This window comes from Danio rerio, chromosome 8, assembly GCF_049306965.1.
Source record: "Danio rerio strain Tuebingen ecotype United States chromosome 8, GRCz12tu, whole genome shotgun sequence".
In the NCBI taxonomy this organism is placed as follows: Eukaryota; Metazoa; Chordata; class Actinopteri; order Cypriniformes; family Danionidae; genus Danio; species Danio rerio.
In genome coordinates, this window is record NC_133183.1 from 6,440,001 (window position 1) to 6,460,880 (window position 20,880).

A 20,880-nucleotide genomic window follows, 5' to 3' on the forward strand; every position below is an offset into this window, starting at 1 on the left:
GAACACACATCGGCCACAACAGGAAATAAAAAAACTGTAACTGCGTTACAATATATAAACATATCTAAATAAATAAAGCGGATACAGGTACAGATTAAATTATTTAAATATTATAAATTAGTTATTAAAACTTTTGCTTTATGTGCTGAAATTTTTCTCTCTCCATTAAACACAACTAGAAAAATAAGAAAAATAAAAATGTATATATAATCATACTATTTATTTGTACATTTTAAAATAATTGTTTGTACAAATACATAACTGTTGTTATTATTATTGTGATTGTAATTATTATTATTAAGGATGTAGCATCAAACTGTAAATTAAAAAAATGTCCTACTTAGGAAAAAGTTTGGTAAAAGTAACACACATCTATTTGCATTACAGCAGAAGAAAGCTCAATGTCTTTTGTGTGCTGCTGACACAATGCCACAACAATCTCCAGCATAAATCTATTACCCCCGCCCCACTAACACCTTCTATCCACTCTTAAATCAGGCCTGCTGGAAAACAATTCTCTCTCTTACTGGGTCAAACCCATCGGATCCCAGCAGAGACACGCGGCCCCAAATCATCCCGCCTCAGTTTAACCCCAATGCACTTAATCCGGGGTCCCGTTCAATGCGACCCCCACGAGCGGGAACGTCTGCGCTCCCATCCTCCAAACGGCCCCTTTTCTCTCTGCATCCATTATTGCATGCGCCTCTTCTCATCTCCACCAACACACACACACACAGTCTACATAATTACAGGCCACTTGTTTGGGTGGGTCATTTATATGGGGATATTCGTTTAACAACACAAAGCCCCTCCCCCCTTCAATAAATTCCAGAGCGTGACCCTCCTTCAAGAACACCAGGGCAAACGGCTGTATTTACACCGCCAAGCACCACTCCGGGGACCAGAAAGTTGTTTTAAAAGAGCTTTTGGTGAATTGCCCGGAAAACCAGCCTTTTGCAGCACCTTTTGGAGACATGTCAACAGGAACGGTCCTGGGCTATTGAATGGAGGAGGTTGTGGACGTGGGCCCCGGAGTCTAAACAAGTGATTGTAAAACATTTAAATGCAGCAAACATTCTCGGGAAACAATAGCAGTAAACCTTTAGACAGCTCTCTGTATGCCAGTAGCCAAAATCAGGCTTATTCTGTGGTTAAAATGATAATAAATGACATAGAGAACATTTGAATGTCACACATTATTCATCAGTCACACTGTATATCATTTTAGACCAATATCAATATTATTATTGTTAGACATTAATGATAATATTAGTCTTATTATTATGACGATGATGATGATGAGCCTTTATTTGTCACAACACTGTTACATGCAGCGAAATTGGACTTCTCCGACCATACTCAAACATCACACATTTCATGGGAAGACAGGTCAATCGAGAGGTAGCATAGAACGAGGAAATAATAAGATATATTAGGGAAAAAGGAGGTAAGAAATGTCCCTCCCAGACTGTCCTTAAAGTAGTGCACAGTGAGATCAGTGGGAAAAAATATATATTATTAAAAATAATAATTATAATAACCATAGTCGTCATCATTATTGTTATTATTACCACTAGCAGCCAGGTTATATGTAACTGTCACATTTTAGCAAATTAATATTGCTAATAATAAGCAATCATAATTATCACTACTACTATTATTATTATTATTCATTCATTCACTTTCTTGTCGGCTTAGTCCCTTTATTAATCTGGGGTTGCCACAGCGGAATGAACCGCCAACTTATCCAGCAAGTTTTTACGCAGCGGATGCCCTTCCAGCCACAACCCATCTCTGGGAAACATCCACACACACATTCACACACACACACAAACTCATACACTATGGACAATTTAGCCTACCCAATTCACCTGTACCACATGTCTTTGGACTGTGGGGGAAACCGGAGCACCCGGAGGAAACCCACGCGAATGCAGGGAGAACATGCAAACTCCACACAGAAACACCAACTGAGCCGAGGTTCGAACCAGCGACCCAGCGACCTTCTTGCTGTGAGGTGACAGCACTACTGCGCCACTGCCTCGCCCTATTATCATTATTACCATTATTATTATTATTATTATTATTATTATTATCATTATTATTATTATTATTATTATTATTATTATTATTATTATTATTATTATTATTACAGTGTTTCCTCTAGGATTTTATCCAGCTGTGGCGGCAGGTCTTTTACACAAATCTACCAACTACCTATAGCGTTATTTCAATGACAAATGGAGAAATGTGGTGAGTGCAGTATTACAAGTCGAGATTGTATTTATGTAATACGAGCATGCAAATCTCTTTGCTTGCCCGCCGATTTCCTCTGTTCGTGCACAAAACTTCTTGCATGACCCCTTAAATATACGCTGCTCACGCGCAAGATATTCTTGTGCGCTCACAAACAATAATAATGTGAGTAATATTAACTATGGTATTATTTTACATTTTTAAATCACATTTTTAGTCAACAATTAAAATAACAGTTATAACATTTTTTATCATAAGGCCTATTGACTATAATTAAAGACTATTATTCTTAATTAACGTTTGTCCTTGTCTTATTATTAGAATTATTAATAATAATCATCAACATCATCATAGTCAACATGCCTGTTATTGCTGCAGCAGTGTTATATAATCAGATTTAGCCAGTTAATACTAATATTAATATTAATAATAATAAAACAATCAATCATTACTACTATTATTATTTATTATTATAAATTATTATAATTATTTTTATTATTACGCCAATTGACTATTATTAAAGACTATTGACTCTAATATCAATTCATTTTATATTGACAATGTATTGACTCAATACATTTATTGTTGTCTAATTATTAAAATTGTTAATAATGATGATCATCATAGTCATCCTGACTGTTATTGCTAATACTAGCAGCATTGTATAATCAGATATTTACCAATTAATAATAAGAATAATAATAATAATAAACAATCATAATTATTACCACTATTATTATTATTATTATTTTAAATCACATTTTTAGCCAACATTTAAATAATAATAATTATAATAATAATGATATGGTCTATTAAAGACTATTAAAGACTACTAACACTAATATTAATTATTACATTAGTCGTCATCTTATTACTATATTTATTAATAATAATGATCATCACGATCATCATAGTCATTTTGACTGTTATTGCTATTACAAGCAGTGTTATACAATCAGATTTTACCCAATTAGTATTCATATTAATAATAAATAATCATAATCATTAATATTATTATTATTATAACTCACATATTTAGCCAACAATTAAATAACAATTATAATAATTATCATTAGGCCTATTATTTATTATTATTAAAGACTATTGACAATAATATTAATTATTACATTCATTGCCGTCTTATTATTATAATTATTAATAATATTATCATCACCATCATCATAGTCAAAACAACTGATATTGCTACTGATGAGGCAAGCAGCAGTATATAATATGATTAACAACAACAACAATAATAATAATAATAATAATAATAATAACAACAACAACAACAACAACAACAACAACAACAACTATTATTATTATTACTATAAATAACCTTTTTAGCCCAAAATAAATTATTATTATGATTACTAACAATAATATACAATATCATTTTTTTTCACATTAGATTTTGGTTTAAACATTTTGTATTGTTTCCTTTTATTGATTTTTATTAGAAAAACTTTTTTTTTTTTGCAGCCCCAGGGCTCGAAATTAACTTTCTTACTTGGTAGCACCGGTGCTCCCAACCTGAAATATTTAGGAGCACCAGAAAAAAATTAGGAGCACCAGAAAAAAATTAGGAGCATCCACCAAAAATGAATGATATATTTGACAAGTTGTGTATTAAGGGATTTATTGTATTTGAAAACAACATCAATTGGGACTAACAAAACCCAGAAACAACTCTCTAACTAATGCTGTAATGACTTAATATTTGTGCAATAATTCCAAAATGAATGTTGAATAATTATAAAATATTATTGATGATGATGATGACAATACTACTAATAATGAATAATATTTCTCATCATCATGCTGCCTTGAATGTGCTTTAATGCAAGTTATCTGCTATATAAAGTCCTACTGTTAATTTATGAAAAATAAATTGATGGTTTGCATCAAACACAAATGAAGCATTGCAGTAAGAAATATTTATTTTGTACAATTGTTTTTAAATGCTTGCCAATTTAATAAATAATATTTCTACTACAAAACAAACGAAATAATATAATAAATCGTTCAATCCAATGCTGAAAGCTGCAAAGCAGTCATCAGTAATTAAATAGAAAAATAATATACACCTCAAGAAAGAACGGACAAAAGAAAGAAAGAAAAGTCTCACTTTTAAAAAAGTTTTGGTTTCGGTTCGTGTCGTTTTAATGCTCAGCCTCGTTATGCGCTGAATTACATTTTTCTGTGTTTGCGGGAAAGCATGCGAGTCAGCCGGCCCAATAAGAGGGGGGCAGAGCAGGATTCCCCCGATGCCCACCGGCGCAATACTGTTCTTTGTTATAACCCGCATCAGATCAAACTCAGTAAAGGCGAGCTTCTTTGGCGATGGTGTTGTAGCGGACATTTGCGCTGTTGCAGCCTGCTCACGAGGAAACGTATTAAAAAGTTATGAATTGCCGTGAGATTGTGTTGGCTGAACACGCAGAGCATGCAACGCATCGAGATTCAGTGTACTTTTCACACTTCAGCCGTTTGCAATCCCCGCGGTCACAAAAGCTCCCTCCCTGTCATCTGACAGCAGAAAGTCTTGAGTGATTGACGGCTAATATGAACCATTATAGCGGCAGGGAAGAGCGAATTTACCACGTTTTTAGAAAAAAAAAACAAACAAAAACAGGTCGCACTACAACCATAATATGCAGTCGCACGAATGCTCCCAATATATATTATGAGTCGCATAGCTTAAGTTTCGGGCGCATATGCGACTAAAATGGTCGCAATTTCGAGCCCTGAGCCCTATGTGACATTCATGTAATGGAATTATAAACATCTCTGTGGGCTCCAAAGACACATAAAATCCAAACTCATAAAAGACCACCGGCTGCATCACATCCCCGTCCCCTCCGGCAGTGCCTCTCCAGCAGGATTAATGGCAAAATGATTTATGATTAAAGTGAGACTCACCCTTGTAGTTTGGATGCACTCGTGGAGTATAGCTGCCGAATTTTATGAGGATAGGGACGTTGTATCCCAGCCGGACCCACTCCACCACATGCAAAGGGAAGAGATTCGGGGTGGTGGCCCCTTCTGATGGAGGTGTCAGACTGCAGCCTAGCTCAGCAAAACCCCCAACCCTTCCCTGGACCACTGGCTCAGTGCTCAAAGTAAGACCTGAGGAAAACCAACACACATCACACATGTAAACTGCAAAACTGGAATATTTTGACATTTGCTAAATGGAGAAAACATATTAGGCCAGCACACATTAACACATCCTACTGATTTATACTGGATAATACTGGTTTATTTCAGAACATTTTAGGATGGTTAGGCCAGTCTAGTCTTACTTATGTCAACTGATTGTGAAGAGTAAGATCTGAAGAAAAACAACTTGCATCACGCATGTAAAGTGCAAAACCAGAATTAGAGCTGCACAATTAATCGTTAAAAGATCGCGATCTCGATTCGACCCCCTAGACCAGGGGTCAGCAACCCGCGGCTCTAGAGCTGCATGCGGTTCTTTAGCGCTGCCCTTGTGGCTCCCTGGAGCTTTTTCAAAAATGTTTGAAAATGCAAAAAGATGGGGGAGGTTAATATATTTTTTTGTTTTAATATGATTTCTATAGGAGGATAAACATTTTTAACGTTTTCAAATGCTGTCAAAGTGTGTAGAATTAATATTTAATTTCAACATTTCTGTCAACGAAGATTTGCGTCATAGCCTGCGACACATGTTTCTATTAGCAGGGTGGGATGCCAGGCAGGTGGCGGTTGTAAACAAACCAGGAGATTATAAAGCATGGAAAACCGTTCAAAGATGGTATGACATATTAGAACACCTATTTGCAAACTTTAAAAACAAAACCAAGATAATACAAAAAAATAAAGATATACCTTTCTCCACTAAGACAGTGAAGGAAAGGGCTATTAAAATGGTAGGTAACATCACCGATCAGCAAACCAAGGACATTAATTCAGTGCCAGCATACTCAATTGCCTGTGATGTGATCGATATTCAACGCGCTTTTATGCAGGTATGTGAACTCTGATGGGCCGCAAGAAGAAATTATCAAATTAATAACACTAAAAGACAAGAGGCTGTGCTGAAGTGTTTTAATGACAACAAAATAAACACCAACCACCTGATTTCAGTGGCTATTTAATCATAAAGGCTCATTATGTATTTATAGCCAACTTAGTCATTTTTATAGTAGGCTAATATAGCTACTATAGATACATACAGCATGTGTTTCCTTCATTATAAGGCTTATATAAGGCTTTACATTTTTTGCGGCTCCAGACATATTTGTTTTTTGTTTTTTTTTGGTCCAATATGGCTCTTTCAACATTTTGGGTTGCCGACCCCTGCCCTAGACCAGGGGTTCCCAAACTTTTCAGGCCACGACCCCCAAAATGACAATGCCAGTGACTCGTGACCCCCAATATCCTCTAAGGTGGTTATAAATACAGAAACCTTGCATGCAATGGCACACACACACCAATGGACCCAAGTCTATTCTTCTTTTAATTTTTATTTTATGTATGAGAGCTGTAAATGGGCCACAAAGTTTAACCAGGTGTTGTGAAATCTGCTGCATCTGACGCTATTGCTGTGTCTTTAATACAATGCAATTACCCCAGGGGTTGCAATCCAATAGAAGTAGTAACTATAAGCTACTATAGTAACTATATATGGTATAAATATTTTCTCTTCAGAAGGTTATGGATAAAATATGGTAATTCTTATGGTTTAATAAAAATAAATAGATTTTTGGAAACCACCAGGCGACCCCCCTTCATTGTCCCGCGACCCCTCGGGGGGTCCCGACCCCCACTTTGAGAACCATTGCCCTAGACGATCTTATTCCAACATTTCTACGATTCTGCCAATCATATTTTCAAGTTCAGGAGAGAAGAAAAGGCGGCTGCACGAGTCTTTTCATTGTTTCACACACGTTGCTCAGTGACATTGACACCTCCAAATGATGTTGAATGAGTCACATACTGTATTTATAAGGTATAATTCAACTAAAAATGTAATTTTTGTCTTCATATAATGATGTTTTCGCGGCCGGGAAATGACACATGACGTGAGCTGGTGACCGAAAGCTGTTATCACAGAGAGGGCGCGTGGGCGCTCTACTTACTGATAGATGCGTGCGTGTCTACTTTAGCACACAAAACCTGCATATGTTGCGAGTAACAGGTAATACAGTTGTAAATAATATTCAGTTTGTGGCACAAAGTGATCGTTTGGGAGCCGCGCACGAAGTATGAACAAGCACTTAGCAGTCAAAATGAAACCGAAAGTGTGCACTTTATTTAAATCATACCGCATTTTAGAGTTATGATTACGGCAAGCATTTGATATGGTTTTTTTTATAGCGAACCCACAGTTGTGCATGAAAATAAATGTTTACAGTGTCAGTATAACTACTCTAGCCTATATATTGTTGAATATAATCTGATAATGGCAAATGTCTGATTTTACCAGTGACTAAATTTGTTTAATATGACAGATTGCAAGCTTATATCTCAAACATAATAATTCAACATCAGAATTATTATAAGTAGAATATAATTATTTATAGAAACCAGTAGACCTACACATAATATTATTTTCGATGTTGTGCCATAGGTTTGTTTTTACCATACCTTTATTTTACATATACAGAATCGTGAGAAAACCGTGTTCTTTATTTTAAGCAAAAAAAAAAAAAAAAAAAAAAAAAAATCGCGATTCTCATTTTAGCCAGAATCGTGCAGCTCTAACCAGAATATTAGAATTTTCCTTGCTAGAAAGACCACCACACATAGATACTACTTATGTATGCTGAATAATACCTTTTTTAGTGCCATTTCAGACCAATTTAGGATGGTTGACCAGTCTAGTTTTTTTTATGTCAATTGATTGTTGTTTTTAGGAGAAAGAACTGAGGAAAAAGGTGACACAGTTCCACAGTAGGTAGTGCTGTCGCCTCACAGCAAGAAGGTCACTGTTTGAAGCCTCGGCTGGGTCAGTTGGCGTTTCTGTGTGGAGTTTGCATGTTCTCCCTGCGTTTGTGTGGGTTTCCCCCACTGTCCAAAGACATGTGGTACAGGTGAATTGAGCAGGCTAAATTGTCGGTAGTGTATGAGTGTGAATGAGTGTGTATGGATGTTTCCCAGAGATGGGTTGCGGCTGGAAGGGCATCCACTGCGTAAAAACGTGCTGGATAAGTTGGTTGTACATTCCGCTGTGGTGACCCCGGATTAATAAAGGGTCTGAGCCGAAAAGAAAATGAATGAATGAATGAACTGAGGAAAACCAACACATATTATATATGTACAGCCCAAAACCAGAGTATTAGATGCTTACTAAATGAACAGACTAGCTTAGACCAGCACACATTAACATGTCCAATTGATTTATGCTGGATAATGCTGGTTTAGTGTCATTTCAAACCAATTTAGGATGGTTAGGGTCGATCTAGTCTAATTAATATTGATTGATTGTTGTTTTTTAAGAGAAAGACCCGAGGAAAACCAACACACATCACATATGTAAAGTACAAAACCAAAATATTAGACTTCTACCTGCTAGAAAGATCAGCTTAGACCAGCCCATAAACACACATCCAACATAAATATACTAATAGCACTATACTAAATATAATATAACAGCTAATGCTGGTTTATTGTCATTTCAAACTAATGGTAAGGATGGATTTAGTCTTATTTATGTACATTTATGGTTGTTGTTGTTTCTTTAAATCAAAGATAGACCTGGGAAAACCATCATACACCACAAAAATGTAAAACTGGAATATTGTTACTTTTTCCTGTAAAAAAGACCAGCTTAGACCAGTGCAGATCAACATGTCTTACTGATTTATACTAGATAATGCTGGTTTAGTGCAATTCAAACCAATTTAGGATGGTTTGGGTGGATCTATTCTTATTTATGTTGATTAATGATGGTTTGTGTTGTTTCAGGCTGATTTATTCTGATTTAGAGTTACTCCAGAGCAGAGGGATGTATTTATGGAGTTTAGCGGTGGTTTAGAACTGGTCCATGCTGAACTATTTTAACATAAGTTGGTATTTCTGTTGGTTAAAGCTGGTAAGCTACGGTGACATTGTCCAGGTTAATTTTTGTTGGTTTAAAGCTAGTGCAGAAGATGTGATCTAGGCCTAGATGGGATTTATGCTGGTTAATAGTGGTTTAGACTTGGTCCAGACTGATTTGTTCTGTTAAAATAGGGGCAGATTGTATTTCTATTGGTTAATGCGGGCTCATTGGTGCAGGTATAAATATTAGACATGCTCATTGAAGCAGTTATTTTTTCTTTTATTGTTATTGTAAAAAAATGTATGTAGGTTAGTGCAAGTCTAGATGGGATTTATGCAGCTTAATGGTGGTTTAGAACTTGTCCAGACGGATTTTTTCTGGATTAATGTTGATCCAGATGGTTAGATGGTTTTTATGTTGGTTAATAGTGGTCAGCTACGATTTTGAGCTGGTCCAGAATGATTTATGCTGGTTAGTGCTTGTTTCGAACATTTCCAAACTAATTTGAGTCAGTCCAGAGGGATGTACATGGGTTAGTTAGTCTAGATTGATTTATGCTAGTTAGTGATGGTTTAGAACTGATTCAGAATGAGTTATTCAGTTTAAAGTTGGTCCAGATGGTTTTCTGTTGGTTGGTACTGGTCAGCTATGATTTTGAGTTGTTCCAGATTGATTTTTGAACTTTTTGGCATTGATTTGCGCTGGCTTAGAGCTGATCAAGATGAAAGCATGAGGGTTAGAGATCAAGATTGTTTTATCCAGGATAGTTAGTAGTGGTTTAAAAACTGGTCCAGAATGATCTATTGTGCTTTGAAGTTGGTCCAGATGGTATTTTCATTGGGTAGTCTAGACTGATCTATGCTGGTAAACAAACTTGGGATGGCATTTCTGTTGGTTTGTTCTGGTCAGCTTTGGTTTTGAGCTGGTCTAGCGTTATGCTGGTTACTGATGATTTCTATGATGATTTAGTGCAATTCCAGGTGATTGTATGTGTGTTTGTGATGGTTTATGCTGGTTAGAACTTCTATATTGATTCATGATCACCGAGTTTCTGTTGGGTAGCACATATCTGGATTGATTAATGCCAGTTCTGAGAAGGTCTAGACAAGTATTAGTTTGTCAGCTGGTTAGTGCTTCTCTACAATGAGCTCTGATGGTTTGCATTTGTTTTAATATTGTTATTGTTACTTGCTATATAATAATACATTTTCTTTCTTTAAAACTATGAATATTTATCCCAAATTTTCATCCCCCTAGTACAATAATGACAATCATCCTGTATAAAGAAACACATTTCAACATAATGGATATTCACTAATGTATTTTACAACACATTCTTGTCAAGACTTATTAATTAAAAGTTTTGAGGGTTACAGACTGATTTATTTTGGTTGGTCCAGGTAGATTTCTGTAGATTTTTCACTGGCCTAGACTGATTTATGCTGATTAGCAGTGGTTTAGATCTGGTCCATATAAATTTAGTTTGATATAAAGCTAGTCCAGATGGTTTTTTGTTACTTAGTGCTGATTTTGAGCTAGTCAATACAGTGAACAAGAATTAAAAAAAAGTTACATTTTGCTGGTGTGGGCTGAATGTGGGCCATTTGTTTTGCTCTTTTTTTATAAGAGAGAAAAGTGAATCTAGTCTTATGTCAAGGCAGTTGTTTTTAAAAGAGTAATGCAATCCAGAAACACAATTAAACATGTGACACTCCAATGTGTTTAGAGATAAATGTTGTTTTCTAAAAATAGCAAGCAGAAATAGAATAAATTACAAGGGACAAACAACAAACACTGCATTTGTCACCTGACATGTGTTTTCTGTCTGCACTGGCGGCCCACAGAACAAACCAAGAGGCAGGAAAACACCAATATTTGTCAATGGAGGCAAGTGTTGCATTTACAGTGTGTGCTTAATGATAAAAGCAGCAATTCTGATGTCCTGGAGAAAGCAACAGAGGCGGGATAGGACACAGACATGAACAAGAGCCAAAAGGAGAATCTGAGATGGAAAATGAGAGCGTGACCGAGAAAAACAAGACACAAAAGAGAAGCAGGAGGACACAAAAACACTCACTAAAAGGGGCAAATGCAAATCCAGATTAAGGGGGTGGGGTGCAGGGTAGATGATATGCATGTAAATGAACATACAGCATGTTAATATGACAAACGCCTCTGTCTGTGACACTTTCTCTCCCTGAAGGCCTCAATGGGACAGACAAAGGATTAGGGAGAGTCTCAAAAACACAAACAAATATAAGGTTATTATTATTTTGCATATTATTAATATTATTATTATATTATATCAGAAAAAGAATCAAAAATAATTATGTATAAACCTATACAGTATAAAGGAAGAAATGTATGTAAAAAATATATATAAAGTTAAAGTCAGAATTATTAACCCCTTTGAATTTCTTTCTTTTTTAAATATTTCCCAAATGATGTTTAATGGAGCAAGTAAATGTTCACAGTATGTCTGATAATATTTTTTTCTATTGGATAAAGTCTTATTTGTATCTAATTATAAAGGTCTAAATTTCCACCTAATAAATAGGAACAGAGGAACATACGTTACATTAAAAAATAAAGTGCAACAAACAGCACCATAAAATATACTAATGTGTATATTTGAATACAGATACTTACATAAAAATAATAATGATTTTCATAATTGTAATGGGAACATGGAAAGAAATATGTCATGACTGTAAAGAAAAAAATGAAGAAAAAAGAAAAAGAAAGAAAAGAAAAAGTGAAATAAAGAAATAAATATAAAAGGATGTTATTAAATCTTAAAAATAATATTGTTATTTATTTCCTAAAAATATGAACAATTTTAAAAATGGAAAAATATCATGTACATTAAAAATAACCAAATTTATTACAATTTAATAATAAATGTGCTACAACCAATTTTACAAACAAATTTCATCAAAATGTATTTAGAAATGCATTTGATGACATATTCTGTTTTAGACAAAATAAAACAGAATTGATGTATAAAAACATGTATTAAACTTTATAAAAAAGTAAAAATTACATAAAATAAGGATTATTTTATATTGTACTTTTGTTTATTATCTAAATATAAATTTCTACATTTCCCCCTGATAAGAACATAAAAAGTGTAGCAAACAGCATAATAAAATATACTAATGTGTATATTTTAAAATATTTGCATAAAAATAATGTTTTTATGATTTAAAAAAAGAACATGAAAATAAATAACTTAACAAAAAAGAATGGGGGGGGGGGAATAAAAAAAACAATATAAAATGATATATATGATGTCATGATAATAACAATGATAATAACAAATTTCATCATAATGCATATTCACAACTGTATGACATTTTTTCAAATATAAAAAAAGAAAAAAGGATAAAAGAAAAGAAAAATTGATAATATTAAAATTATTCCGAAATGCCCAAAACTCTGTATACTAAATATTTTTCCTGTTAAAAGCTCTTTTACTAGCTCAGATAAGTAATTGTTGATCTTCTGTTTATTAAAAGCAAAACTTACAATAGCTTGTCATTGGAAAAATACAGAAAGTCCTCCTTTTAAACAATGGTTGCAGGAGTTGTTTTATTGTTTGTCATTAGAAAAAATAACGTATATAGTTGAGAGAAAACATGAAAATTTTTTTCAACAATGGAATCCCCTTGTAGGATTTCTGAAGGAAGCTGCTACGAATCTTTTGTCCTTATAACTTGTATCGTGTATCACCTGCTTTTCATTTACCATTGTTTTGATACCTTTATATTTTATGTGTCTGTGTATGCATTTATTTATTTAAATACTTGTATTTGTAATATTTATTATTTTGTTTTATTTATATATTTATTTGTTTAAATTTTGTATGTTTTGATTAGTTTTCGTTAGTACATGTTTAAAGTTTCTAAAAAATAATAAAGACAGTTAATTTTTAAATTAAATTGAGCCAAAATATGATTTTGCTGAGCTTCCCACCATTACAAATACACAAGCTGCAAACACATTTTGCCAGTTCTGAACCCCAGATCACCCTCCCTCACACCAGAAGCTCTGTATGCTTGTGGTCTCGCCTGTGATTATGGGTAATCTCTCAAAGATGACGCTCTCTGAAATAACCCAAGCTTCCCTCCACCCTCTTATCCAGAGATCGAGACCCCCCGTGCCGCCCCACACACCCCCAAACCCTGACCTCGAGAGAAGGGAAATCTAAATCCCAGACTGATCTAAATCCGGATTTACAGATTTCATTTTTATACAGAGAGGATTTGATCCCTTTTCCCCCCGAATGTTTGGGGTGCTTTCTGTGAAATACCAGCTCAAACACCACAAATGCTCTCGCTGGACAGGTTGCGGGACATAAGGAACATAGAGGGTCGTCTGTTAGATAATGAATGGGAATTAACCCTTCAACCAAACGTGCTCTCTGAGTAAACAGGCCGAGGCAAACCCCTGGTGTGTGCTTGTGTTTGTCTATAAACACCAGCAGAGAGAGAGAAAACAGACACAAATGGTTGGAGAACAGACAGGTGTGAATGACGGACTGCAAATGAACATTCAAAAAATGATATAGAACACATCAATTTAAAAATGCACTAGATGGTGAATTAAATTAAGTTAAATTTAATAGCTGCTGTTTTTTGGTTGAAATAAAATGTAAATATTGGATTGATGACTTGACTTGTTACTTAAAAATTCAAAAGCAAAGCAATTTGATTAAATGCAAAAAATAAATAAATAAAACAATAAATACAAATATATAAACTATAAATTAGGGCCGGGTGATAAAATTGGTATCAATGTTAGTGCTGTCAAAATTAGTGCATTAACGCATGCGATTAATTTGAAATATCTAAAGCCTGGTTTATACTTCTGCAGCAAGTGACAGGCGTAACCCACATCGCATGCAACGCGTGTACTGTGCATTTATACTTCTGCACGCTGTTTCTGTTGGTCTGCATTAACACTTCCGAAACGCTAGTTGGCAGTGTGGTGTTAATGTTTCCTCTGTGTCGAGTTTCTTCGCTGCTTTTTTGTTTTTTCTGAACGCTTCCTGAATGTACAAGTGGCTCAAACTCGTTCATTTTGAGGCAGAACTGGCAGACGTGCAACAACTTTAACCATGAGGTAAACACAAAACAAAACTTTCCATCTGAAGCTTCTTCACGGGACTCCACACTTGTAAACAATCGCTCCATCGGGCTCATGCAGCTCTCGGTCCCGCCCAGACAGGTCAGCGCTACCAAGTTGACCAATCACAGAGCTTGCCCTACACGTTGTTGCGACGTGTAGTTACATTCTTTGAGAGGTGCACGTTAGCGACGCCGACGGCCACGGCATAGGGCTATGCGTCTAAGCATACGCGTGCACTTGAAGCAGAAGTATAAATCAGCCTTAACGCGTAAAAAAAAAAATTTACGCAATTAACGCAGTTGCATTTTTTGTCCTATTGTGGTCGGTGTGTGTTCAACATGCAAAGAAATATGGATAAGACCAAGGAGGCACTTTTAGAAGGAAAGTTTCAGTATAAAATAATTATTGTCGCACTACCAGGCTATCCAGCATTTTCTCTAGAGTTTCATCTAATTTCGTTTGTTTTATTTTTAATCTTTAGACTTTTGTTTCAATGGAATTTGATACCACATGCCGAGTGGAAAGAAAAACCTCCGCATTTCTTCATTCAGGGTAATCAAAAAAATAAAAATAAAATAAAAATGTAAAAATATATATTCGCTGTTTACATGGTCCGCATTTCTTAAGTCGGTGGTCATTCAGGGTAATAAAAAAAAAAAAAAAAAAWTTTAAAAATATATATTCGCTGTTTACATGGTAGACACCTTAATAGGAGTATTATCTTAATCATATTATATTATTGATGTCCATGTAAATGGACTCAGTGAAACTCAGGTGATGTCGCGAGCTGTCAAAGACAGCGTATTCTGTCGTGTTTCCCCCTTAAAAGCAACTTTTGTAAAACATCTACTTTACGTTGCTGTGTCAGAATCCTTGTGAAATAAAGCCATACTTAAGAACGCTTAGTTTAAGCAAATTTGATGAACGCAATCAAGCAAGTTGTATCTGAAAGGAGTCCCTCCGGCTGTGCTGTCCTGCGCGTGTAGTGTGTGTGTGTGTTTGTGTCTGTGTGCGTGGATTTCTCAGCAACAAGAACAAATGCCAAAATATCACAGATTTCGCCGTCCGTATCCCTCAAAGTTGTTTAAATGTTTAGAGATGGTGTGACCAAAGTCCCTGTAAAAATTAGCCTTTGGTGTGACACAACGGGTACCTGTGGGTGCCTTTGATGTACCGCTTGATGCCTCTTACGTTCTTGTACGATCAGTGGCAACAAAATTAGGCACTGAAGTGCATATGCTGATTCAGTGATCGTGCTTGTGATCCTGCCTGTTCTCACTCTCAGCTCACATCATTCAAAACAAAAGGTCCACATTATCCCTCGATAATGTCAACAGACTGGACTGTCATAGCCACTGGCTGAATGTAAAGGAGGACTAAGCAAAATACTTTATAATTACTGTTCTCAATTTACAGAAGTACAACTTTTTAATGAGTGAAATTGTTTGTATTCAATACTTTATTATTATTATTATAATTTTTCCAATTTCCATATTTGCAGTGCCTGTGTTTTGGCATTTTTTACAGTCCACTTAGAATCCAACATGGAAATATTTCTTTTTTTCTTTATTGGTATTGATTGTTTTGAAATTCAAATGGCATTAACATGCCTGTGTTTTTATTTCTGTAATAAATTTCTGTAATAAGATACTGGATCTTGATGGTTTATTGTGGATATGTTGTTTACATGAAGAAATCTGTGATAAAAGTTAAACAAAATTATAATAAACAATTATATATTTTGAATTAAAAAGTTTTGTCTTGCGTTTACTTTAATTTTACATTTGAATAGCCAAAATGACAAGTTTCAGTCTTTTAAATGCGATTAATCACGATTATTTGCAAAAAAAAAAAAAGTGTGATTTATTAGGGTTTTTTTTTTATTGATTGACTGCACTAATCGATATTTATTGACTGAACACCATTATCAATAACAATAAAAAAAGATTCTGTAAGAAGTTTTGGTATGAAGTAATGTAGATTTATTAAAATGTGACTGCTGAGCGTGCTTCTTAAAAGCAGTACCAATAAGCTTAGGGTGTAAGTTAGTCATTTCCAATGAAGGGAGCAATGCGCACTTGGTACAGTAGTTTATAACAGTGGTTAAAAACAATGAACTTTTCCAAATGCCGAGAGTGCACCACGATTCATGCAGAACTAACCAATCTGCTTCACACTTTGTATGGAGTATACACACTTCAGCAATAACGGTAGACTAATTACTAGGCCCACGCGAAATCTGCGCGTGCAGAATCCCGCATATTTTTAGCCCATCATTGATTCTGTTTATTTACTTGTGTAAATGTATATATTTATTCAGTTTTTAAATTGATTTCAGTAATATTATTGAGACAAGTAATGATTCGCACTCATCAAGTAATTGCTTCGTACTGTTTTTATTTTCTTTTTACATTCTTCGGTGATTTTAAAAACACAAACGTTTCGGCACGATGCCTTCCTCAGTCCACACACTGAGGAAGGCATTGTGCCGAAACGTTTGTTTCAGTATGAACATCTGACCAACAATACACCAGCTGATAGATAAAATTAAGCAAAAAATAATTATTTGTACATTTATTGAAGAGATGCAACATGTGAGAGATGCAGAATCAGAAAGCAGAGATACTTACGCAGTAGAGAGAGGGCGACCGCGACGCTGACATTCAGAAGCCAGAGTTTCTTCTGTACCATGGTAAACACTCACATACCATCACACATACCCCACCTGAAAAACACAGAGACACACAAACACCAGTCAAGCCTGAGAACTCCACTGAGATCAAATAGCATGAGGAACATTTCACGGTTCACACATCTCACATTAACATTTAATACTTGCACATTTACTAAACAACAAAATCTCACAGATCCCTTCAAAAACTCTCATGAATACGCTGTGCTGAATTGAATCGACATAGGTTTTTAAGTCTTAAATCTTTTTTTTTATTATTATTAAACCTACTTTAATTTTCAATTACAGAAAGATAAAACCTAGACATTTTAAATTAAACTTGTAATATTTAAGTTCTTTAAAAAATTGCAAATTTGAAAAAAAAAAAAAAAAGTTACAAATAAAATAAACCTGTAAAAAAAAAAAAAATCAACAGGCATATATTTGATTGTAAATTTTTTTTTAAATAATTTAACAAAATTGTAAAGGTCTTAAAAATTGTAAAAATTTTATTTGTAAAACTGTTTAAATTAATTATAATTTTTAATTATAATTAAAACTTCAAATAAATCTTTAAGATCTTCTACAATTTAAAATATTTTATTCTTAAAACTGAACAATGCCTTAAAAAATACAAAAAATTCAAATCTCATTTAGGAATAAAAAAATCTTTAAAAAAAACAATAGAAATTGGACTAATCTTTAAAATACATTTTAATTATAAAATCTCAAAATGTTAAATGAATGAATAAATTAATTACTTAATTAGCAGTGAAATCTTAAAAAAAAAAACTTAAAAGCTAAATTGACTTTTTATTTTTACACATTTCTCTGAAGATCTTCTCACACAAGATGACTACACAGTTATGTGTTATGCTTTATAAAAATATATTTTGGGGCTTGGTTTTCATTTTTGATTGACAAAATAGCAAATAAAAAAGGCATGTATTTGATCGTCTAAAGGTCTTTTAAAACAATATTAAAAATAAATTAATATTTTAAATGACTAAGATTTACTTTAAGTCTTAAAAATCTTTACTTACAAATTGTCTAACAATTAAAATTAAAATCTAAAAACCGAATAATACCTTTAAAAAACTTTTTTAAAATCTGATTTAATTATTAAAGTAATTTTTAATTGACTAATTGTGAAAATATATCTTTAAAAAACATTTTACTTATAAAATCTCATAATCTTTACTAAAATATTAATAAACTACTTAATTTGCATTAAAATCTCTTTTTTAAAAACCAACAAGCAAATTTGACTAAGTTTTATAAATTTCTCAGAGGATCTCTTCCTAATACAAGTTGACTACAGCTATGATGCTTTTTAAAAATCCTTTTGAGGCTTGGTTTTCATTTTTGATTGACACGTTTTCTTTCATGATATTATGAGTGCTGTTTGCGCATGCAAAACTAGACGAGTTACACAGCATCATGCAATACTTAGGGCTGCATGTGCAATAATGTTTATTTACATTCCCGGTAAACACACACAAAAAAAAACCAAACAAAAAAAGTTTCCTCTGAAACTACAGGCAATCTTTATGAAATCTTCTTGTTATCTTGAACATCAGCCGACAGTGACCTATGAAGTGAGCACACCCCGTGCCTCACAACAATAATCAACTATTCACGTCGTTCAATATTTCACTCCAGTATTGTGGAGCAGTTTCTGGAAATGAAAGCAGAGGTTGCTTTAATACAGCGCTGGCAAACAGCCACTCGTATGACTGAGCACCTGAGAGCAGCAAAATCCCCCCCCCGACTCCTCTCCCACGTCGACCATTCAAAGCCACTAATACCAGCTTATTACTTTAAGTTAATTAAAGCTGAAGTTGAAGAGGAGGCTATTTTAGGAAGATAGGCACAATGACAAAAAGCATGCAAACGTGTTTCTGTTGGTTTGGCATTTATGCATATTTATCTATGCAACGCAGAGTTGAAAATTTTGTGTGGGAAATTCAAATCTCTCATCTCCATTTCTTCAAGGCCTAAATCACAAGGCAGATTTCCAGAAGGCAGTGGAAAGTTATTGGCAAAACAGTCACAGAATGAAATAAAGCGCACAATTCTGCTGTTTCCACATCAGTATCCTCCGTTTGGACTATTCAGAGTGTAAAAATGCATTTAGAGTCCCTTTTTATTTTACTTTTTTTTTTTTATTTTTTTTTTATGAAAAGTGTATTTTGTTAGTCACAGTTTAAATAATCTTTCCAATAGGATTTACAGCAGTTTAACCAAAACTTTAAGTATGAGCAACAGCAAAAGTATCAACAGTACTTTAATCTGGATACATCTGAACATGAAGTTTTAATTTGGTTTCTTTTTTACAGTGCACCATGTAAAGTTCATTGCACACACTGTGTCCAAAAAAATAAATTAAACCTCATGTTGTGTCAATCATATTCACATATTGACAAGCTTTTGTCCATCATAAAAAAACAGCATCAGTCTTGATTTTTTTATTTTTTTGCAACTGTACAAAGCAATTTGAGACGTATTTTGACAACTCAGAGCTACCGTAAAAGTGAAAGACAAAATCCAGAATCAAAGAGGACTTCATTATAAACATTTTTAGAAAAAAATTACATGTTAAAGTAGAAAAAAACTGTTAAATTACCTCTTCGAAATGAAAAACCATGTAAAATCTAATTAAAAGCCCAATAAGATGATAGATATAATATACACTCACCAGCAACTTTATTATGTACACATTACTAGTACCGGGTTGGACCCTCTTTTGTCTTCAAAACTGCCTTAATCTTTCATGGCATAGATTCAACAAGGTACTGGAAATATTCCTCAGAGATTTTGGTCTATATTGACATGATAGCATCACAATCAATGATGCGAATCCCCCATTCCACCAGATCCCAAAGGTGCTTTATTGAATTGAGAGCTGGTGACTGTGGAGGCCATTTGAGTACAGTGAACTCATTGTCATGTTAAAGAAACCAGTCTAAGATGATTCGCACTTTATGACATGGTGCGTTATCCTGCTGAGAGTAGCAAACGGAAGATGGGTACACTGTGGTCGTAAAGAGATGGACATGGTCAGCAACAATACTCAGGTGGGCTGTGGTGTTGACATGATGCTCAATTGGTACTAATGGGCATAAAAGTATGGCAAGAAAATATCCCCCACACCATTACACCACCACCACCAGCCTGAACTGTTAATACAAGGCAGGATGGATCCATGCTTTCATATTGTTAACGCCAAATTCTTGCCCTTCCATCTGAATGTCACATTAACGAGGCATTTGTGCCAACAGAACCCATTTTGGATCATTTTCTGTAAACCCTAGAAAAAAAATCCCAGTAGATCAGCAGTTTCTGAAATACTCAGACCAGCTCGTCTGGCACCAACATCTATGCCACATTCAAAGTCACTTAAAGCACCTTTCTTCCACATTCTGATGCTCGGTTTGAACTGCAGCAGATCGTCTTGATCGTGTCTACATGCCTAAATGCGTTGAGTTGCTGCCATGTGATTGGCTGATTAGAATTTTGTGTTAAAAAGCAGTTGGACAGGTGTACCTAATAAAGTGGCCAGTGAGTGTACAGCATGTTTAAATCAGAGTTTATATCTTGCAATTCTGACTTGGTTTTAAAGTAGTGCATGAAAAAGTACCAACTATGAGAAACACAAAGTCAGAATTAGAAGATACAATTTTGTTATTCTTAATCCTGTCACTGAAACCAGCTTCTCTAATATCTGAACAGTTCAAAGCCAACAAACTTATAAAAATATGCAAAACACAGATTTGCCAAAGTCTGTAGAGTCATGGGAATGCACATATGCAAG

General features: G+C 34.4%; 1 protein-coding gene across 2 annotated transcripts in view; it reads right to left on the reverse strand.

The window, feature by feature from the left end:
* igsf9b (immunoglobulin superfamily, member 9b) overlaps positions 1 to 20,880 on the reverse strand; it is a 113,106-nt gene that overhangs the window by 73,781 nt on the left and 18,445 nt on the right. For both annotated transcript variants that reach the window (XM_068223093.2, XM_681113.11), the window contains exons 2-3: positions 17,026 to 17,120; positions 5,179 to 5,385 (exon numbers count right to left, since the gene is read on the reverse strand). In XM_068223093.2, coding sequence (XP_068079194.1) covers positions 5,179 to 5,385; positions 17,026 to 17,086 — 268 coding nt within the window. In that variant the 5' untranslated portion in view covers positions 17,087 to 17,120. The remainder of the gene's footprint in view (positions 1 to 5,178; positions 5,386 to 17,025; positions 17,121 to 20,880) is intronic.